At 50.0% G+C, this 24,047-nt stretch overlaps 1 protein-coding gene across 13 annotated transcripts in view; it reads left to right on the forward strand.

The window, feature by feature from the left end:
* PHLDB1 (pleckstrin homology like domain family B member 1) overlaps positions 1 to 24,047 on the forward strand; it is a 157,218-nt gene that overhangs the window by 37,305 nt on the left and 95,866 nt on the right. For all 13 annotated transcript variants that reach the window (XM_066606144.1, XM_066606148.1, XM_066606137.1 and 10 more), the window contains 3 exons: positions 12,780 to 12,899; positions 16,147 to 16,270; positions 20,975 to 21,145. In XM_066606144.1, coding sequence (XP_066462241.1) covers positions 12,840 to 12,899; positions 16,147 to 16,270; positions 20,975 to 21,145 — 355 coding nt within the window. In that variant the 5' untranslated portion in view covers positions 12,780 to 12,839. The remainder of the gene's footprint in view (positions 1 to 12,779; positions 12,900 to 16,146; positions 16,271 to 20,974; positions 21,146 to 24,047) is intronic.

Genomic DNA, 24,047 nt, shown 5'->3' on the forward strand with positions numbered 1-24,047 from the left:
CACATCTGTTGTGCAGGAAATCATCATTGTGGACTACACGTCGCCCCGAGTGAAGAGGTGATGTGCTTCCAGCTGTAGTGCTGGTTAATTAGTTCGCACCCTGTGCAGAATATACTTTTGGCGGCCCCATCATAAAAACTATATATATTGCACTGATAGGCAGTCTGCCTGTATTCTGATTGGTGTAGAAAGAAGCAAGATAACAGTATACCCATACTAGAATAGCTCAGTGAATAAATACAGACCCAGAACCAAGCTCATTACATAAAGTACCTGAACCAAACTCATAACACAAATACAGCACCAGAACCAAGGGCTCCCCTGTGAGACGTTTATGGGATAGACGCCCCTACCTTAGGTTCTGGCCCCCCACTGCCCTTGGCTCATCTGAATGCAGTAGCTGGGGGTGGTTGGGACTTATAAAAAACTGCCAGCAGGCTTTGCTACACTGTTACTGTAACTCATGGAGTTTATTGGGACTTCCAGAAACAGCTTGGCACAATGACCTCCCATAGCTGTGGAAACATTGTAGCTCACTGCGCTGTTTGCATGACATCCATTGACTTGTATAGTAGTTGCAGAAACAGTGTAACAGTATAATAAAGCTAACTCGGCTGTTTCCATAGGTCAGAAGCAGCCCTGGCCTCCACATTCAGCCGGACTGAGGGCAATGGGGACCAGAACTAGAGATAGGTGCGGGTCCCAGAGGTAAGACTGGCACCTATCAAGCTTACATAGTCTCAGATGGGATTAAAGGGAACCTGTCATCAACTATAAGCATCATAAACTAAGTAAGAGAACCCAAGTAATCTTGTAGATATGGCACCTGTTCATGGCGACTGTAAGGAGTTACATTCTAGCTTTTGAACCTCCTTTGGGTTCTTCTTCGGCCATAACAGAATAGATCTGAAGAAGCATTTGCTCTACTGACTTACACGGTACCAAACCTTTTACTTTTCACCCTGAACTAAGTTATGGAGCCCCTATTCATACTTATCCGGTCACCCATCCCTGCGGTGTCGAAGTCAGCGCACGCAACAAGCTTGACAGATCAGATGGTAGCATATATTCGCCGGCCGTGATAACAGTGGCCGCTATGCGCTCCTGTGAATAAGCCCTTAGGGCTCATGCCCACGGACGGAGCGGGATACGCCCATGGTTTTACGCCGCAGGAATAAACAAAAAAGTCTCTGCTGGCAATTGCAAAAAAACACGTTTTTTCCTGCATTTTTCCAGTCTCCATTAATACTATATTAACCCTTTCTACTCCCCTGTCTGACGTCTAAAGACATTTTGATTGAAGTCTGTACAGCTCCAATATCGGAAGACGTCCAGCAGGGTATTCTTACTGTATATTACTAGACGCTCTGTTGTAGGGGGCCTATCCAGCGTGCCTAATATTGCAGTACTGGCTCTAGCCAGCAGGTGGCGCCTTTTTATAATGGCAGAAAGAGAAAGCCCCCTAGGAAACCCTGACTCCAAAATTGGATTGCAAAGGGTTAAAAAACAGAAAATGCCGGAATTTTTTTCCCGCGGTGTAAATCCGCAGCAGAATCCCGCATGTGAGGACTGAGCTATTAGGCTCAATAGAACCTAATAGCTGCGTTATTCCGCCGCGGCATAAGTCCGTCCGTGGGCATTAGCCCTAGGCCTCACAGTTGATGACGGGTTCCCTTTAAGCCTTGCACTGTGTTTAGGTCGGTTGTAGAAAGTTTTCCCTCGTCTGTAAATATTGTTGATCGCTGATCACTTTGGGCCACAATGTATCCAAATAACATTCTACTAAATATATACATTTTGGTTAAAGCGGTTGCGGTGGGTTTCTTTGTAAGCAAACTGCGAATGAAGGGGAGGGGGTGAGGAGAGAACGCTCTAATTTGGCAGAGGGGAACACAGACACAGTTTCAAGTGTTACAGTATATATAGTAACACAGAGGATGTCATTTGCAGTCTTTTGACATGTGGCAGGAAATCTGGTCTTGGAAGCGGCTCCTAGCACATTCCTGGGTTTACAAGGGTGAGATTTCCTCCCGGCGCTGCACTATACCATGAAGGTCTGCTACGCTATTATTAAAGTCCGGCCTCATGAAGATGACCGGGGCGAAAGTCTAAAAAACGAACAGAAAAAGAGCAAAGATTAAGAAATAGTTCACAAAACTGCTGGATTAATTCTGTGGACCCCCGAGCCGTGTTCGAAGGATCCGTTAGTTTATAGTAAATACGTCCTAAAGGGTCTGTCCTGTCATGTGCGGAGCGCCTCTACAAATAGCAGCCATCAGATGTAATACAAGCATGTATTACATAGCCGCCCCATTAATACAAATACCAGCCCCCGTGTGATACATTTCACCTGCAATGGAGGAGTAAAGAGCTGACATAGAGCCCCCCCTAGTCATAATGATTGTGGGAGAGTAGAGACCGCTGCAGTCAGCTGATCATCAGCGCCGGTGACAGCTTTACGTTAGATGGCGCCCGGTGTGGAATTACTTTTTGTCGTTCTTCCAATCATAAGAAAACAACAATATATACTGCAATGATACGCTATCTGCCTGTAGGAAAACAGCACATCCACACCACAGCAGCTCAGTGAATAAATACAGTACCAGGACCAACATCATGACATAAATAACCAGAACTAAACTCATAATATATAGTCCCAGAAACAAGCTCATAACATAAATACAGCAGCAAAACCAAGCTCAGTATATAAATACAGCAATAGAACTAAGCCCAGCACATTGAAACAATGTCAGAACCAAGCTCAATACATAAATACAACTCCAGAACCAAGGTCATAACATAAATACAGCACCAGAACCAAGGTCATAACATAAATACAGCACCAGAACCATGCTCAGTACATAAATACAGCAGCAGAACTAAGCTCAAAACATATATACAGCACTAGAACCAAGCTTAGTACAAAGATACAGCAATAGAACTAAGCCCAGCACATTGAAACTATGTCAGAACCAAGCTCAATACATAAATACAACTCCAGAACCATGCTCAGTACATAAATACAGCAGCAGACACTAGCTCATAAAATACATACAGTAGCAGAACCAAGCTCAGTATATAAATACAGCACCAGAACTCAGCTCAAAACACATATACAGCACTAGAACCAAGCTTAGTAGCTTAGTACATAAATACACCACTGCAAGCAAGCCCGGCACATTGAAAAAATGCCACAGCCAAGCTCCATACATAGAGTACCATAACCAAGCTTGTAACATGAATGCAGAACCAGAGCCAAGCTCATTCCATAAATACAGTAGCACAGTTAAGGGTCTGTGATGGGCTGACAGCGGCACAGCGAACATCAGAGGAGAGGAGACAGAGCCAGGAGGAGAATGATTCATGTAGCTCCAGAAGACGCTGCTACACATATGAAGATCATCTGGTTAGATGGACCGAAGGGGGTGATTGTCCCCGTCCTTCATCTGTGTGGGGCCCCTCTAACAAGCTATTGGCTGGCACACTGTGTGACTGCACGGATCGCACATAGCTAAGGCCGGCCATAATCGGCGCCGTTTCTTTGTCCTGCTTAATCATTGTATGGTGGAAAGTTAGCCAGCTGTCTAATAGTTTGTACACCAGTTCCTCTTTTTACAAGATCTTGCTGTCAGTGAATGGAAATAGGACCTTTCCTGGTCTGACCAGTCCTGCTCACAGAGCAACGGCATAATAGTAGAGATGTAAACTACTCATCACAATGTCCAAGAGTGAATGAGATCTGTGAGAGCAGCCCTGGCCTATAATATGGACTGTAAAGGGGGCTTTCAGACGGCTGTATGCGCTACTATGCTCGCCGCTATGTAGCGTACTGTGCATGAATGAGGGTTTTTTTTTTTGCCTCGCTGGCTGTTCAAACTTCGTGCCATAGTGCAGGAGTTTGAAACAACTAGTTCCTGCCCGATCTGTCCCGCACGGGGTTAATACTATATACAGTCCTATCTCTTCTGGCCCGTACTATTAATGCGACAATCCCGCTAGTGAAAACAAAACACTGAAATCCATTGAAATCAGTGATTTTCTTTTGTCCTGTTAAATGCCCGTGATTATCGCGTTCGCATAACGGGGGAAAACACGTTCATGCAGATTAGGCTTCATTCACACCAGTGTTGGGGGCTTCACATCAGGCCATGCTATTGCATCCAGGATTATGGCAGACCCCATAAGGGAAGTCAAGTAAATTGATGATAATGGGGTTTTTTTTTGGCGCTGTTCGATTTTATCATGATGGATCCGTTTGGCGAGGGGATTTCATTTTCCTGCTCCCATAATGGAACACTGATGAACAAAACCTTAGGGTCCATTCGCATCTCCGCTTACGTTCCGCTATTAACTAATCAGTGTTAACTAACAGAATACGAGCGGATGGTGCGATTCTATCTTTAAGGATCCGCTCAGTGATTCCATAGAAATACGGGAAACTGAATGTCCGTGTTGTCTGTCAGCATCCGTCTACATCCCCTTACAGCGGACCCGTCTACATCCCCTTACAGCGGACCCGTCTACATCCCCTTACAGCGGACCCGTCTACATCCCCTTACAGCGGACCCGTCTACATCCCCTTACAGCGGACCCGTCTACATCCCCTTACAGCGGACCCGTCTACATCCCCTTACAGCGGACCCGTCTACATCCCCTTACAGCGGACCCGTCTACATCCCCTTACAGCGGACCCGTCTACATCCCCTTACAGCGGACCCGTCTACATCCCCTTACAGCGGACCCGTCTACATCCCCTTACAGCGGACCCGTCTACATCCTCTTACAGCGGACCCGTCTACATCCTCTTACAGCGGACCCGTCTACATCCCCTCACAGCGGACCCGTCTACATCCCCTTACAGCGGACCCGTCCCCCCCCCTTCTGAGCACAACCGACTACTCTTATCGACTACAGTGATGTCTCCATTATTTTGGCCAAAGAAATAGCGCTGCAGATGTCACTGAATGGAAACTGAATGGAATAGAAGGAAACGAGTGGCCGAAGTGTTCTGCCTTATTCACACGGGGTACAAAACGCCCGTATGTGAGGCTGATGGTGTGCAACGGGCTCTGTAATATGTGATGTCTTGTAGCCTGAGAGAACCCGTTGGACGCCATCAGCCTCACATACAGGCGCTTGTGAAGCGCTACAAAGTCGTGCGATTTTTGTAGCTCGCGTGAATCAGGCCATATTCTGAAAATCCATTGAAAACAATGGGGGAAACGGAAATGTTTAATTCCGTTTTTCTGCTCCCACAATGGATGGAAATACAGGAAATCCGAGTGCAGCTATAAATGGACCCTTACGGTTCCTTCACACGAGCGTATTTGCGTGTACAATACGCAGATTGATTCGGTGAGCTTACGCTCCTCCGGCGCGGCTTTCAGCCGCGTTGGAGGATTGGCAAGTGTTTCCCATTGTTTTCCCTAATTAGCCTTTTAAATCATGCTGGGGTGATTCCCCCGCCCGTCTGAACGAGCGATGCCTGCGCAAAATACACTCGTTCTCGGAGCAAAAAAACTGCGCAGGAGCGATCATATTGCGCATCACGTTTATCTATCTACGCCTCAGGGTGCATTTAGACAGAACAAGAAATCCTTCGCTTGCGGAAACCAGCAAAGACGGACAGTTTGCTCGTTCGCTCGGACATTCAGTTGAAACACACAGATTAATCGTTTACGCTTCTTCTCACCGGATCGTTCAGTTTGCGGCAGCAGTGAATGAGGACGGCTGAATGATCATTCGTTTAGTGAACGAGCCAACAATGATTTTTATGCGTGCCAACAAATGATCATTCTTCGCTCCATCGCGGCCGTGTTTACATGGAAGGATCAGCGTTCACATTCAAACAATCCAGCAATTTAATTCTATTTTTTTTTTACGCTAATCGTTTTATGGAAAAGCATCCTGAGGCTCCATTTACACGAGCGAATGCGCAAATGTGGACACTTCAGCACAACATACTTGTGCTATGAACGAGGCGTCTGCACATCGGACTGTTCTTTCTTGCGCATGCAGGGCTTGTTCATGCGGGCAAGCGACACTATGGTGCGCACAACATCGGAGATGTGAATGAACTCATTGGAGGAGCCCTTTAAACAGAGCGTCATATACAGTGATGCCTGGACTGACTATGTCCTGTGGAAGCAGAAGTGCAAGCGTGTCGGTCGTACTGCCAGCCGCAGGATAATAGCAGGAAGCCCCCGCTGAACACAATGGCGCAGACTTCCTCTCCTTTTAGGTTTATTGCTCTTTGTTCTTCCATCTTCTTTGTTCCCCGCAGTGAAGTGCGCTCCGCGGTCGCTGGTAGCCGGCGTTGGGATAGAAGTGAATGGAGTATCATGTTGGGGCATTGTTGGGTTTGTATCATTATACTTAGAGATTAGAAAACCAATCCAGCAGCCGGCCAACGGCGGAGTGCGGCGGAGCGCCGGCTCATCTATTGTTGCTTTCAGCTTACCAAAAAGGGAACTTTGTTACATTGATGGAATGAACGTATCGGAATGGCGTGAGAGCGGCGCGTCAGAGAGTCAGGCACATAGCTTCAGGTACCTTTTAATTCTAAGGGTGCCTTCAAGCAGGACATATTGGAGTCCGACTTTCCGTATCAGAAATGCCAAATCCACAACTAAATGGCGCTGATTTTGTTGCACATTTTGGTGTGATTTTGCCTCCGGTTGAAACTTTGCATTTCGAAGGCTGAAAACCGCTGACAAAATCTGCAGCATAAATGGACATTCTGCAGATTGAGAATCCGCAGTGTGTTTGAACTACCCTGTGGATGGTCGTCTGGGGGCGGTGCATTGCGGAGGAAGCCTAGAGACCCCCTCCCGGTCATGCCTGCAGTGCCTTGGAACGGGTGATCACATCAACTGCTTCTTCATCCCTCTATAATGAGGCAGTGAAGGAGTTAACCCAATGGGGCTGCTAATGGCATCCCCATTAGAGGGCTTCCCTAAAGCTACATCAGAGGTCATCCCTAGCGGGGTGTCAGGGGAAGCAGTAGCTGGGAGAGCCCTTATTGGATGTGGAAGCCACATGCTGCTGGTCAGCGCTATTCTGCGTCCCCTCATTTGCTGGGAAGAAGCAGTTGAGCTCCATAGGGCTCTTCTGATTACTGCCGTGGACCATCGCAGTTCGCACACTGACACTACCAGGAATGCAGGCAGTAAGTAGCGGGTTGTGAATGATGGGTGACCGCCGCCGGTATGTGTGGGTTTTTAACACATTAGCAACTTTCTACAAATCTTTGTACAACTTAAGGCTCATTTACACGCAAAGACAATCTTTCAAACGATTGAAAGCAATCGTTTTGCATAAAGTACTAATGGGCACTAATGCCCATTAGCACTTTATCGGCTTCATTTGCATGCAAATAAGCCTCAAGCAGTTGTTTGCAAATCCCAGCATGTGGTCTGGACTTTGCACTCAGTTGCATTGTCTTCGCATGGGCTGCCACGGGTTGTCAGCTGAATACAATGTAATCAGCTACTCTCGTGGAGAACACAGCGTGCAGTCCCTGCTGTCTCTCTGCGATTGAAGGATGGATTTTATGCCTACCTAAAAATCATCGTTCAGCCAAAAAGTGCAAGATGGAAGTGTTTACATGCAACAATTATTGCTCAAAAGTCTTCATTTGAACGAATTTTGAGCGATAATCATTGCGTGTGAATGGGGCTTAAGTTGACGATACCTCTACTATGCAACCCACGCATAATGCTATAATTCAGTTCCTGAACACCTTAGAACTTCCTACTCTATCTACAGCTGAGCTACTCAACACAGCTGAGATCTTAGAGGCTATTAACTCCTTAATCCAACAAGTCCCCTGATGGCCTTTATAAACCAATGGTCGTTCCCCATCAGAGATGCTGAAGGCTATCGTTATCACTTTACCTAAACCCAATTTTAGGCCTACACCCCTTCTGAATCCAGATATACAATTATATGCTAAAATACTAGCCAACAGAGTCTCAGAGGCCACCCCCAACCTATTAGGAAAGACCCGGTTGGCTTTATCAAAGGACGTCAGACGGTAGATAGCATGTTGTTTTATAGATCTTATCTCTGTGGTGTCAGCTCGAGGGACGCCTTCTTTGCTCCTTGCTCTTGGTGCGGAGAAGGCGCTTGACCGTGTGCACTGGGGCTTCCTTGGGGAGGTTCTTTTTAAATTCAGCTTCACAGGCTTCTATAACGGCCCTATACTCCTCTCCATCAGCTCAGGTGTTCAATTCGGACTCAATCTCCACTCCATTCTTGATCCCTTGACGTCTTCTCCTGGGACGTCCTTGTCCTTGTCCTTGGCTCGACTATTTGAGGAGTTTCTGGTTGGATGACACTTTGGCTCAACATCGAAGCGAGCAGAACTGATAATCCTAAACTCTCAAATCTATTGTGGGGCTCCAGACTCTTTAATGAATTCCCTACATGAACTGCCATGGTATCTATGTGGAAGAGAGCAACTTTGTCTCGTAATCTCAACCTTTCACATACTCAAGGTGCCGCTAGAGGCGACTCAGTTGCTGATCTCAGCACTTGGTACGCTGGAGGTATATCCAAGATATTCGACCTATATGAAGGAATGAGGATTCAATCATTCGCACAGCTACATGGATCATTTATCTCATAAGGAGTTTTACAAATACTTGCAAATGCATCATCTCCCATTTACTCCCCCATCAAATACTGAGGGCTCCTTCACACGAGCGTATGTGTTTGGATGGTCGCCCGCACGCGCTGTTAAATCAATGGAGAAAAAACGCGATCAAGTCCGGAGCTTAATTAGAGTTTTCTCGTCCATTCATGGAACTGGGTCCAACGTATTAGTGAAAAAATACGCCGCAGCCCAGAAAGCCCTCAATCGGCATAAATCCTCGGAATGACTTCAAAGGCGCCTGTAAGGGATATCCCGGCATATGCAGCTCTGACATCCAGTCCCTTTCCATTCAGTCCTCTTTTTAAGACTAGATGGAATGAAGAGCTCCAAGAATCCCTTCAGGAGGACCAATGATTAGCAGCATTCCAACTAGGATTTACATCCTGCCATTGTGCGAACCCCCTGGAAACGAACAGACCGGGATGTTAGCCGCTGGGTTTACGTTCTGTGCTTGTGTTCTTCTTTTCCCCCTCCCCTTGTTGCCATCTTCTACAAGACCTATAATTACAATTAGGTGCCTACGTAATGTCCTCACTTGTTGGTGTCTATATGACCCAAGTTAGGCTCTATATCAGGGGCGTAACTATAGAGGGTGCAGGGGATGCGGTTGCACACGGGCCCAGGAGCCTTAGGGGGCCCATAAGGTCTCTCTTCTCCATATAAGGAGCCCAGTACTATGAATAAAGCATTATAGTTGGGGGCCCTGTTACAGGTTTTGCATTGGGGCCCAGAAGCTTCAAGTTATGTCTCTGTGCAGCATGGTTTAGGTATGGGTACGGGTACAGATACAGATAGAGGGGGGCCCCAGCTCACCTTTTGCATCAGGGCCCCTGAGCCTTTAGTTACGCCCCTGCTCTATACCCTATATTGTATAAAGTAATCTGCTGATGGACATTCTGAGGATACAAGAAGACGCAGTCACCGTTGTTATATGTCCTAGAAATACTTCTCATTTTGGGTCTTAAAACTAAAAAATGTCAGTAAAATATTTGTTCCAGAATACGCTGTGGACTCTGAGGTTTTCTGCGCCATGCTGACGAGATTATTTCCATCTTTTCCCCATGGACTGGACTGTAAATGCTGTGGATTTTTCTGTCTGCTGCGTTGCTCAATACAGCAAAAAAGAGGTATACAACGTATCCTGGTCACACATTCGGCCTCCGTGGGGTGAATGGGGTCTATGGATACATTTGATGTTTACTCCTGATGGATACAGTAAACATACATTGTAATAAGAGTGTGAATGCAGCCTTATCTAGTGGAAGCATATGTCATTCCAAGAGGAGTAGTCCCGTTGTAAACCATTTATGGCCTATTGTCAGGATAAAGAATCAATAGTAGATCAGCTAAGGTCTGCCCTCCGGGACCTCCACTGATCAGCTGCTCGCTAGTCCGGTGGTCTGGTGCACCGAGCTGATTTCTGCAGCAAGTAGACAGCTCCGTTCTCACTGCAGTGGCCAGGCTTCATATTACAAGTAGAGATGAGCGAACGTACTCGGTTCGGGTGTTTATGCACTCGAGCACCGCTTTTTCCGAGTAACTGACTACTCGGACGAAAAGATTCGGGGGGCACCGGGGGGCGGTGTGGTGGAGCGGGGGTTAGCAATGGGGGACAGGGGGGAGCTCTCTCTCTCTCTCCCCCCCCCCCCCCCACTCACCCCCAGCACCCCCCGAATCTTTTCGTCCGAGTAGTCAGTTACTCGGAAAAAGCGGTGCTCGAGTGCAAAAACACCCGAACCGAGTACGTTCACTCATCTCTAATTACAAGCCATTCACTCAGAGGGAACTTTGTTTGTAATACCAAGCCTGACCACTGCAGTGGAAGCGGAGCTGTCTGCTTCCTGCAGAAATCAGCTCAGTGCAAGAGTGCAAACAGCTCATCAAAGGGGATCTGAGCAGCAGATCCCGACCGATCTACTATTGATGGCCCGTCGTGAAAATAGGCCATCAATAGTTTACAACTTGACTCCCCTTAAAAGCTCCCTACACTATTGTAACAACCTGTGTCAGTGTACCCATTCAGGAGTCCAATGTTTATTTGCTTCGTGCATCATTAAGGCTGCAATTAGGCAACTGGTGGCTCTTATATAATTGTGGCAATATAAGATGCTTTCTGATGGAACTTCTGTTTAATGGCAATCACTGTGCGATATACAGGGAGTAGTCAAAGGGATCCAGCGGTCTATCTCACTGCAGGGGTCCTGTATTGAAATGACAATAGTGTACTTGAATAGGAAGGCATGGATGCTCTCCACGATGGTACGGCACACCGGCCCCTGGGGGTCCTGGAACATGGATTGTGGTACGGCACACCGGCCCCTGGGGGTCCTGGAACATGGAGTGTGGTACGGCACACCGGCCCCTGGGGGTCCTGGAGCATGGATTGTGGTACAGCACACCGGCCCCTGGGGGTCCTGGAGCATGGAATGTGGTACGGCACACCGGCCCCTGGGGGTCCTGGAACATGGATTGTGGTACGGCACACCGGCCCCTGGGGGTCCTGGAACATGGATTGTGGTACGGCACACCGGCCCCTGGGGGTCCTGGAGCATGGATTGTGGTACGGCACACCGGCCCCTGGGGGTCCTGGAGCATGGATTGTGGTACAGCACACCGGCCCCTGGGGGTCCTGGAACATGGAGTGTGGTACGGCACACCGGCCCCTGGGGGTCCTGGAACATGGATTGTGGTACGGCACACCGGCCCATGGGGGTCCTGGAGCATGGATTGTGGTACGGCACACCGGCCCCTGGGGGTCCTGGAGCATGGATTGTGGTACGGCACACCGGCCCCTGGGGGTCCTGGAACATGGATTGTGGTACGGCACACCGGCCCCTGGGGGTCCTGAAACATGGATTGTGGTACGGCACACCGGCCCCTGGGGGTCCTGGAACATGGATTGTGGTACGGCACACCGGCCCATGGGGGTCCTGGAGCATGGATTGTAGTACGGCACACCGGCCCCTGGGGGTCCTGGAGCATGGATTGTGGTACGGCACACCGGCCCCTGGGGGTCCTGGAGCATGGATTGTGGTACGGCACACCGGCCCATGGGGGTCCTGGAGCATGGATTGTAGTACGGCACACCGGCCCCTGGGGGTCCTGGAGCATGGATTGTGGTACGGCACACCGGCCCCTGGGGGTCCTGGAGCATGGATTGTGGTACGGCACACCGGCCCCTGGGGGTCCTGGAACATGGATTGTGGTACGGCACACCGGCCCCTGGGGGTCCCGGAACATGGGTTTTCGATATTGTATTATGGCCCCTGTAAGAGAGTCAAACCCAATTGCAAGGTTAAAGAGTAGCATGTGAGAAGCAGAAATCCGCTCTCCGCATCTCTCTAAGTCCGGTGGGACGCTGCTATGACTGAAGTATGGAAAGCGGACTCAGAGTGGCCTCCTTCTACTGTGATATGGGCAGATCATCCGGGAAGTCGGCCACCGTCGTCTGGCGGAGAGTCAGGAACCAATTCGCGATAAGTCCTTGAAATGAACACTGGTCCAACGAGATGATCGCGCCAATTCACTCATTCACGCTGAAATCTGCATTGTCTTCTGATTGGTTGGCGCTTCTACTAGTAGTTTGCGTTGCATCTACACTGAATCAGCGCTTCGCTGATCACTAACGCGGTCCGGCAGTGATGGCGTCCGCCCTGGACTGCAGTGCAGAACGGCTCCATTCGTGTATCGTAGCAGAAGGAGGCCACTGTGAGTAATCTCCCCGGTCCGATGGGACTTGGATCCAGCGCTATATCTCAGTATTGGGGTCCTGTTTCTCCAGCACCCCGTATACGAGTCTATAGACATACATTTTCATACACTTGGGGTTGTTAGCTGGGACATCCTCATTGACTGTAATACCCGGATGTGATCCCAGCGTTACATGCGACTCGCGCCACGAGCGGACCACTCTTCTATAGTTTGCGGCGTTACATTTGCATGTATACGTGAGTCATGTGACGTAAGCGTAAAACCCAGCTGTCCTGCTATAATAAGCCTGCGTGTCGTCCAGGATCATTGTGATGGGTGACTTGAACTTTAGATGCAGCAGATTTACCAGAATTACGGTTCTTTTCCGCCGCGCTCGCCACTTATCGTCGCTATCTCTGTTATTTCTCGGCAGAATCATTTGGAAACCGAATCCCTTCCTGAGACCGAAGCTGAAGAAGAAGCTGAAGAGGCCATGAAATCCGTGACAAGGGAGATGGCGAGTCCCTGCCGGAAAACACATGCGGTCGTCCAGGTAATGAGACAATGTAGCCAGAAACACGCTCACATCCAACACGCACATCTGGGAATTTCAACTTCAACTGCGGACGTGATTTTTTGCCGCACTTCCGTGGACGCAGGGTCTCACAGTCTCCTACCGTGTTTCTCCAAAATAGGACCCTTTCTTATATTCATTTTTGCCCCAAAAGAGGCACAGGGTCCTATTTTCAGAGGAGGTCTTATTATACTTACCTAGCAGGCCCAGTCCAGGTCCCTCCTGCTGCTCTCCACAGCTCCGACCTGCTTCCCGCAGTCCTCGGCCGCTCATACAACATTACATCCTGGTTACGAGATTCATAAATCCCGCCTCCAAGAAACGATGGCTGTGATTGGTTTATCCAGCGCTGCATTGATTGGCTGAGCAGCGGTCAAAAAACCAATCACAGCCATCGTTTCCTGGAGGCGGGATTTATGAATCCCGTAACCAGCTAGTGATGTTGTATGAGCAGCTGAGGACTGCGGGAACCACGCCGAACCTCCAGTAAGCAGCGGTAGCGACCCGGACCGAGCCTGCTGGGTAATGTGTTTTTTTAATGTAGTGTAGGGATTATATTTCAAGCCTCCCCGACAATAAGGCTAGGGCTTATTTTTGGGGTATGTCCTATTTTCAGGGAAAGAGGGTATATATTCTGGTTGCCTTTTTTCGTAACAATGACCTGGATGTTTACAATAACTAGTTCTTGTAATTTTCAAGATATAAATAATTTAAAAACATGTAGGCTGGGTTCACACAGGGCTGATTTGCCACGGAAATTCCGTTCGGAATTTCGCTGCGGCAAACCCGCCTGCGGCCGCTAATCCCTGGGTTAGCCGGCCATGTGGTGAAGATTTGTCAAAAATCTCATTCACACGGGACGGCCAATCCGTCGGTGCAAAGCGGATTCCCCGGCCGCAGTATGTCAATTTTTTCCGTTGCGGCCGCGCTCTCCTTTATGGGAGCACCGACCGACACGGAAAAGCGTGTGGCCAAGCCGCTCCAAATCCCACGGCTAAGTGCCACAGGTTTTAAAGCAGCGCTTTCCCAACGGAAATTTTGCGGTTTTTCGCTCCCGCCAATACACGAGACCCCTGCCGTAGAAATAGTCAGCTTTTATTTCTATGTTTTAGTAATGTTACATCATAAACATCTAGAGGAACTCTTCAGTCCTAATTGACGACCTCCTCTCATACCGGTCTTTTCGCAACTAAAACAAAAGCTACTGAGAAGTTCAGTCGCGGGGAAGAACGCGATTCTCAGAAAGGTACAATGAGGAGGGGTCTGTGAGACTCCGCCTCCATAGGGGCACCGGTCATGTTTTAGCGGTGCTTACCGCTGCTAAACTCCCTCCCCTCCCTTTTTGTTCGGCTCCCATAGGACTCACCAGCGTATATAGGGCAAGACCCATCTTTTTCAGCCGCGTATAAATGGGTTATCTGAGTCCAACACCTTAGATGGTCGGGATTTATTACGACGCTCGTGTCAATAAGCCCTTACAATTACAATCGGCCCTTTGAAGCCAACCATAATGCGGATGTGGCCCTCGGTGAAAATAAGCTTGACACCCCTGGTCTAGGGCTTCCCGTCACCTCTAGTGGTTGGCAAAGTGTAGATGGAACGTTGGCGGGTGCAGAGGAGAGAGGACGCTGCCCACAAGAGCTTGCAATCAACCAGGGAAGGGGGGAGACAGTTGGTGAAGGTGGAAGCCGCTCATGGTGGCCGGGCCCCTGTAGGCTCCTGTGAAGAGATGGGTTTGAGGTTACTTTTGAAGGTATTGATGGGGGGAGCGAGTTCTACGGGGAATATATGGGAGGAATCTTGGAGACGACTGTGTGAGGAGCGGATAATAAGGTCCGGACACCATGATGAAGTGAAGGCTCGTCACCATTCGGGGTTATCTGCGAGTACTTCAGCCAAACATTCCATACAATAGTGTTTAATTACTAGAGATTTACATCCAATGACAGAAGAGAATACTAACTATAAGGACAAAGACCCAGTAAATAGGAGCATGAGAGGACGGGCCCGCTGCAGACAGAAGGGGGGTGGGGGGCGGCTATGTCCCCCGCAGACAGAAGGGAGGGACAGCCATGTCCCCCGCAGACAGAAGAGGGGGTAGCCATGTCCGCAGCAGACAGAAGAGGGGGCGGCCATGTCCACTGCAGACAGAAGGGGGGTGGGGGGCGGCTATGTCCGCTGCAGACAGAAGGGAGGGACAGCCATGTCCCCCGCAGACAGAAGGGAGGGACAGCTATGTCCGCCGCAGACAGAAGGGGGGGTAGCCATGTCCGCAGCAGACAGAAGAGGGGGCGGCCATGTCCACTGCAGACAGAAGGGGGGGCGGCCATGTCCACTGCAGACAGAAGGGAGGGACAGCTATGTCCGCCGCAGACAGAAGGGGGGGGGGGGGGCGGCCATGTCCGCAGCAGACAGAAGGGGGGGGCGGACGGTGTTCTTATCAGCTATCGCATTGTGCAGCGGATTAATTATTACAGCTAATTGGATTTCTCCTAAGAATGATATCTTGTGGAATTAACAGCTAATCTTCTAATTAGAGAGGGAATGAGAGATCCGGAGCACCAGAGGATCTTCATGTAGTTTCAGCCGGCATGAAAATCTGCGCCGGCTCGTTCGCGTGTCGGGTAGTTTGAACACTGATCGCTTTCGGTCACCAATTTTTCTCGCCTTGACCATTCTTATGACGAAAATCGCTGGAGACCCCCATAGACTCCTATGAGAGCTGAAAAAAAAGGGAGGGGTAGGGAGCCGTACACCGGCGCTCCGGCCATAAGCACTATCCTACCTACTCTTGTAGACTACAGTCATCTCAAAGTTATGAGCGTTTATGGGCTTCCTGCGCTTAATGGGTATCGGCAGCAGTTGGGGCTTGCAGTATATGTTGGGGCTTGCAGCGGATGTCGGGGCTTGCAGTGGATGTCGGGGCTTGCAGAGGATGTCGGGGCTTGCAGTGGATGTCGGGGCTTGCAGTATATGTCGGGGCTTGCAGCGGATGTCAGGGCTTGCAGCGGATGTCGGGGCTTGCAGCGGATGTCGGGGCTTGCAGCGGATGTCGGGGCTTGCAGCGGATGTCGGGGCTTGCAGCGGATGTCGGGGCTTGCAGCGGATGTCAGGGCTTGCAGCGGATGTCGGGGCTTGCAGTGTATGTTGGGGCTTGTAGCGGATGTCGGGGCTTATCTGCTATTGTCTGCATTCTGTAATTGTCTATGATTTCTGTCGCACACAGAGCACCCCGCTGGACTTCATAGATACGGGAAAGAGTCTAAAAGTGCAGACAGAGAAGCCGCATCTCGTGAGTCTTGGGAGTGGGAGGCTGAGCACCGCCATCACCCTGCTGCCCCTGGAGGAAGGTAAGAATCATGGAGATGTAACGCGCCAAATGTATTCTAACAGCGAATATAAATATGTATTTTATGGCAACTTTATAGAAGCTTGTGAATAAATTTCAGTAAATAGCAACTCTCTCTATATCCTTATTTATACGCGGTGAGGCAAAAGTCTGGACACACCCGTTTAACTGCTGTAATTAGGAGGAAATTGACTTCCAAAGTGTAAAAGTATTAATTGGGGGGGAGGCTGCAATTTTTAGTGGAGGAAAGGTTTTTGGTGGCCATTTTGAAATCCACCATATTGAATTCATCTCAGGTTTTTCAAATGGGAAGGGGTCATGTGATATCAGTTTTGGCTAGAATGTTTAAACTCGCCACCTTCATCCACAAAGCCCTCCACAGTGCAGCGCCCCCCTACATCGCCTCCCTCATCTCAATCCATCACCCAGCCCGGGCTCTCCGCTCTGCTAACGAAACCAGATTGAGCCCCCCCTCTTTAATTCGAACTTCTCATTCCCGCCTCCAAGACTTCTCCAGAGCAGCACTGGTCCTCTGGAACGCACTACCAAAGGCTATCCGGGGAATTCAGGACTCGCAGAACTTCAGGCGTGCTCTAAAAACGCACCTCTTCAGGGAGGCATACCGAATTCCCTAAACAAACCCCTTTGTACTCCACCTGATAACATGCTCCCTGACCTACTGACTGCAATCCCTGCTAGCCGTCATAAACCGCTCCTGCAGTCATACTGTTTCTGTCGTCACACGGCTAAATGCCTGACCATTGTCTATGTGTATAACATCCCTCACTCTCCACCTCGCCATACCGTGCACATCTCCAGCCCGCCACACCGTGCACATCTCCACCTCGCCATACCGTGCACATCTCCCCCCCCCCCCCCGCCATACTGTGCACATCTCCACCCCGCCATACCGTGCACATCTCCCCCCCCCCCCCCCGCCATACTGTGCACATCTCCACCCCGCCATACCGTGCACATCTCTAGCCCCTTACCTTTTGTATCCCCCCATTACTTGTAGTATGTAAGCTCGTTGGAGCCGGACCCTCACCCCTATTGTTTCCATCAGCTGATCACTATGTAACCGTGGTTCTGTAATGTTTGTACTTTTGTCTTTCTGTATCCCCCGTCTATGTAAGCGCTGCGGAATATGTTGGCGCTATACAAATAAAGTTAATTATTATTATTATTATTACTCAGAAACCCTCCTGAAGTGTCAGTTCTGCCCCATCTTTACTTGTTATGGGGTACTTGTATCATAGGGCTTTTTTTTTATTGATCACTTAACGGTGAGAAGTCCTTCCAGATGTTAGAGGACGCCATATTCCCATCTTGCTCAGTAACTTGTAACATTACTTTCCACAGGATGGCGCACCTCCGCACTCCGCTGTACGCAGATGGCTGGGTGTGCAATAGATTGAGCGGAGAGGTCCACTAGAATAGCAGCCAAGGTCCCGGACTTACTGCCTTTTATCTCTGGGGCCATTTAAAGCTCGTTGTGTATGTGGAAAAAATCTGCAAAATAGTTCAACTGAAATGGCGTGTCCTGCGGCGCGGCGAAGAAGTATCGCTGCAGTTCTCTAGGGTATTCACGAAGACCGGATTAAAGGGGTTTTCCAAGGGAGAATAGGTCATCAATAGTATTTTCCCGGGAAAACCCCTTTAAACGTTGAAGCATGGGCATCTGGCGGAATGGTGAACACATCGAACGCCTCATGGGAAGCACTCTGCCTTTGTTTTACTCCTAAACAAGTAAAGATTGGGCAAAACAGACACTTCCACTGAGTTCTGAGTACATTCTAGCCAAAACTGATATCACATGACCCCTTTGAAAAACCCGAGATGAATTCAATACGGCGGATTTCAAAATGGCCACCGAAAGCCTTTCCTCCACCAAATAATACAACCCCCCCCCCCCTCCCAATTAATACTTTCACACATTGGAAGCCAATTTTCTCCTAATTCCAGCTCCTAAACAGCTGTGTCCAGACTTTTGCCTCCCCCTGTACCACCGCCCCGGTTGTTTGCGTCTTCCTCATGAAACGTGAGACGCTCTCATTAGTCCGTCTCAGATCTGCTCCTCTTTTCTGCCGTAGACTATAATTTGTAAAAGGGCAGACAAGGCTCGTGATTGTCGGCTGCGAATCGTAAACGGGACAACTGTTATCCGAACACGGCCGCCAACAGGATGATGAGCAATAATCCGCTCGCTAGTCGCTTACCTAAAAAATAATCGTTGATTGATCTAAAGTCGTTTGGCGTAAAGTTGCAGCCATTCGTACTTCCATTTTGCATAGAGATCCCCAACACCTGATATCAGAGCCGCAGTTTAAGGCTGGGGTCACACAAGCGCATATACGGCGTGTTTTTACGCCCGGCCGTATATACGCGACCATCTGAGGCATTGGTTTCCAATGTATTCGTTAACACGGCGATTTTACGGCCCGTAAAGACGGCAACCCAAAGAAAATAGAACATACGCGACCGAAATATGCGCGAACACATATACAATGGCCAAAAAGTAGGAACAGATGAGAATACGCTTTCTAGCTCTGGTCGTGATCGCCGAAAAACGATCCTTCCGGCGATTATACGCTGCGCACGTGCGAACGTAAATACACTTACACTCGTGTGACTGCGCCCTATGGCTGGATTTGTCAAAAATGTCGTCCACACGGGATGGCCAATCCATCACGGCAAAGCTGGCGCTGCGACGTGGATTCCCCGGCCGCAGCATGTCAATTTTTTTTCCGTTGCGGCCGCGCTCTCCTCTATAGGAGCGCCTGTCGCAACGGAAAAGCATGCAGCAAAGTCGCTCCAAAACCCACGGCTATGTGACGCTGGTTTTGAGCAGCACTTTCTCGTGGTTTTTCGCTGCGGGAGATTTCCGCCAGGAATACGTCCCATGTGACCTCAGCCTTAGGGGATCCGCGGAGTATCCCCAGTGACCGATTATGCTGTGGATTTTCAGTACAGATTTCACTGAGGGGATGGAATCCACAGCGACTCTCTACCAAATCTGCAGTAAAAGGCGCGCCATTTGGTGGACATTGTGTTGCTGAGGGCTCGCTGCAGATCTCCCACTGCAGCATGTGAACGTGCCCGGAGGATATATCCACAAGGGACAGGTTTTTTGGAGCGTCCGCAGCAGACATTCCGCAGCAAATCCACAGCGCAAAATCTGCATCAAAAGTGGCACCACTTGGTATAGATTTTGGTGCGGAATCCAACCCCTCATTTACAGAGGCGGAGTCCACAATCAGAGTCCGCTGCTATAACTGACATACTGCGGATTTAAATTCCGCGCCGCGTGCCCATTTCCGCATCGTGAGAACGCAATTTTTTTAAAATCACACTTTGCTGCTGCTGTAAATGCCGCATGTTATCTGTGCGGACACTCTGCATGCAAAATCCGCAGCAGATCCTCCCCGTATGGACACCGGAGGGACCTTCCACATGGGACAAAATTACGCCATACGCTGCAGAATTTCCCACCAAAATCCGTAGGTTCAACTGCATGGTTTGATTTGCAAACGCATTCCGCATCATAATCTGCTGGTGGTCTGTGGATATTGATGCGGCCTTGACTGCGGCGCGCAGCCTATTCCATCCCTTGGGGTGCGTTCAGACGGCACTGATTTGCTGTGGATTTGGTGCAGATCCGCAGCAGATTTCACTCCTTCTGGGCTCGGTCAGACGAGCGTTTTTTCCGCGCATGAAGCCAATGGGTGCTTTAAAAAAAATGCTTTAAAAAAAAAAAAAAGACCAGTGGTGACCGATGTGAATCCCCGCCTGCACTTCATTGGGTCCGAGTTCTGTTCGTTGCAAACTTGCAGGTGTGAATAGACCCCCGACTGTAAGGACTGGTATTCTGGGCTGCACTTCTCTTCTGCCACACAGACATGGTAGTATTTTTGAATTCTCCTCCACCGAGGCTGGAATCATACTTGCTGCTAGTATCCTGCCAGTCACCGGGGTTCATACTGCATGGTATTTGAATGATAGTGTGAATCCATTCAAATTACTTTGCAGCAATCCCCTACTGCAGCGTAAAGGCCCCTTTACACGCAAAGATAATCTTTCAAATGACTGAAAAGCTGAAAAGCGATCTTTTTGCATAAAGTGTTAATGGCCATTAAAACTTTATCATCTTCATTTGCGTGTAAAAGGTCCTTCAGGAGCTGTTTGCAGAGCCCAGCCTGTGTTTAAACACACTCCCAGCTGTGAAAACAGCTGCATTGTTCTCCTTGTGGCTGCTGGCATAATGGGATTGTTCTCTCCCGGCTAGTGTAAACATGCCGCGGGGAGAACAGCATGTGGTCTATTGAGAGATAAATGTGTTTGCTTTATCTCTCAGTCGCTGAACAATGGATTTTAGATTAACCTTAAAATCAATATTCAAATGAGAAGTGCGGAATGCCTGCGTTTACATGTAACGATTATCGCTCATTTTTGGTCGAATTTTGAGGAATGATCATTGCGTGTAAAAGGGCCTTAAGGATTGACAGATTACCAATTATCAGTTATTTGCATGTAAGAAATGATGATAAGCAGGACAGACAACAGAGATGTGCCGACTCGGATGCCACCTCTCTCACCTCTATGGCAGGTCCTATGATAGTAGCAGTCAAACAATGCCAGGCTCAGTTCTACCTCCTTCCAGCCTTTGAGGTTACGATGTGTTTCCTGACTTCCTTTCTCGCCGCAGGGAGGACAACGTTGGGTCACGCATCCAAGGACATATTCCTAAGGGGCCCCGGTGTAGCTGCCGAGCACTGCTTTATTGAGAATATCCGTGGCACGCTCACCCTACATCCATGCGGGAATCCCTGCGCTGTCGATGGCCTTCCAATAACCCAACCTACTCGCCTGACACAAGGTAAGACTGCAGCTGATAACTGATGGAATCTGTGACAACTGGGACACTGAAATGCGGCGCACACACTGTACGGAGCCTCAATGCGGCGCACACACTGTACGGAGCCACAATGCCGGACACACTGTACAGAGCCACAATGCGGCGCACACACTGTACGGAGCCACAATGCGGCGCGCACACTGTACGGAGCCACAATGCGGGGCGCACACTGTACGGAGCCACAATGCGGCGCTCACACTGTACGGAGCCACAATGCGGCGCACACACTGTACGGAGCCACAATGCGGCGCACACACTGTACGGAGCCACAATGCGGCGCACACACTGTACGGAGCCACAATGCGGCGCACGCACTGTACGGAGCCACAATGCGGCGCACACACTGTACGGAGCCACAATGCGGCGCACACACTGTACGGAGCCACAATGCGGCGCGCACACTGTACGGAGCCACAATGCGGCGCACACACTGTACGGAGCCACAATGCGGGGCGCACACTGTACGGAGCCACAATGCGGCGCTCACACTGTACGGAGCCACAATGCGGCGCACACACTGTACGGAGCCACAATGCGGCGCACACACTGTACGGAGCCACAATGCGGCGCACGCACTGTACGGAGCCACAATGCGGCGCACGCACTGTACGGAGCCACAATGCGGCGCACGCACTGTACGGAGCCACAATGCGGCGCACGCACTGTACGGAGCCACAATGCGGCGCACGCACTGTACGGAGCCACAATGCGGCGCACGCTCTGTACGGAGCCACAATGCGGCGCACACACTGTAAGGAGCCACAATGCGGCGCACACACTGTACGGATCCTCAATGCGGCGCACACACTGTACGGATCCTCAATGCGGCGCGCACACTGTACGGAGCCACAATGCGGCGCGCACACTGTACGGAGCCACAATGCGGCGCACACACTGTACGGAGCCACAATGCGGCGCGCACACTGTACGGAGCCACAATGCGGCGCGCACACTGTACGGAGCCACAATGCGGCGCGCACACTGTACGGAGCCACAATGCGGCGCGCACACTGTACGGAGCCACAATGCGGCGCGCACACTGTACGGAGCCACAATGCGGCGCGCACACTGTACGGAGCCACAATGCGGCGCGCACACTGTACGGAGCCACAATGCGGCGCGCACACTGTACGGAGCCACAATGCGGCGCGCACACTGTACGGAGCCACAATGCGGCGCGCACACTGTACGGAGCCACAATGCGGCGCGCACACTGTACGGAGCCACAATGCGGCGCGCACACTGTACGGAGCCACAATGCGGCGCGCACACTGTACGGAGCCACAATGCGGCGCGCACACTGTACGGAGCCACAATGCGGCGCGCACACTGTACGGAGCCACAATGCGGCGCGCACACTGTACGGAGCCACAATGCGGCGCGCACACTGTACGGAGCCACAATGCGGCGCGCACACTGTACGGAGCCACAATGCGGCGCGCACACTGTACGGAGCCACAATGCGGCGCGCACACTGTACAGAGCCACAATGCGGCGCGCACACTGTACAGAGCCACAATGCGGCGCGCACACTGTACGGAGCCACAATGCGGCGCACACACTGTACAGAGCCACAATGCGGCGCGCACACTGTACGGAGCCTCAATGCGGCGCACACACTGTACGGAGCCTCAATGCGGCGCACACACTGTACGGAGCCACAATGCGGTGCACACACTGTATGGAGCCACAATGCGGCGCACACACTGTACGGAGCCACAATGCGGCGCACACACTGTACGGAGCCACAATGCGGCGCACACACTGTACGGAGCCACAATGCGGCGCACACACTGTACGGAGCCACAATGCGGCGCACACACTGTACGGAGCCACAATGCGGCGCACAGAGCATCTATACGGCCACACTGTACTTCTCTATGCCTCTGAACCTGTACAAAGCATACATAACTTGTGCTATATTCCATCAGACATTGTATCATAGGGGTATTCTTTCCTAGTAGCATTGCTTCCAGAGTAGAGTAACTCCACAATGCGGTGCTACAACGAGGCATCATGTGGAGCACATTGGTAGACCGTCGTAAAGATCTATGCTTATGGGCCCTTTTACACGGGCTGAGAAATTGTGCAGATTCCTGCAATCAGCGAAAATCTGAATGAGATTCAGTCTAAATGCCCGACTGAATGATGAACAAAATGTGATTGTTCCCAGCAAGAGAAACCGAGTGATCCTGCAGATATGGGACCTTTTAATGGCTACAAACATACATGATGTTACAGCGAGCGTCCCAACCTCTCGGGTTCTTCTTCAGGCTTAAATGAAAAAGATCTGAAGAATATGAATACTTATACACACTTATGACACACATACTTATGACACGGCACAGACATGGATGGGATTGGTTCGCACCTAGAGGAGTACAGCAACAGAAACAGAGACATTTTTAACTGGACACTGATAAGGGAGTGAAAGTTTTATGGTCCCTGAATTGCTGTTGGGGGGTCGCCAGGCCAGATTCCACTGGGTCATCGCTCGGTCAGCCTGTCGGGAATCTGTGCCCAGCAGCTCATCCCATGTATAAAAATGAGAATGAGTTCATAAAGGTAAATAAAGACGATCCGCTTCCTCTTAGTACTTTTGGAAACACTTCCCATTTTTCTTCTCCTTGGAAGTGAAGGTGTGCCTGCAGGCAGCTGCATTTCCCTCCACCTTATCTTTATGAGAATGTTATGGAAAGAATACCTTTGCTATGACTTCACCAGTCATCATCGAAATTATGCAGAACACGTTGCCTCGTCTGGAGGATTACAACCGCACTGTTTGTTTTTGCTGAAATCAAAACTTTCAGTCAAAGTTTTGATGTACTTGTATGGAGAAATAGTTTGCAGCAATTTTACAGGG

This window comes from Eleutherodactylus coqui, chromosome 6 (genome assembly GCF_035609145.1).
Source record: "Eleutherodactylus coqui strain aEleCoq1 chromosome 6, aEleCoq1.hap1, whole genome shotgun sequence".
NCBI lineage: Eukaryota > Metazoa > Chordata > Amphibia > Anura > Eleutherodactylidae > Eleutherodactylus > Eleutherodactylus coqui.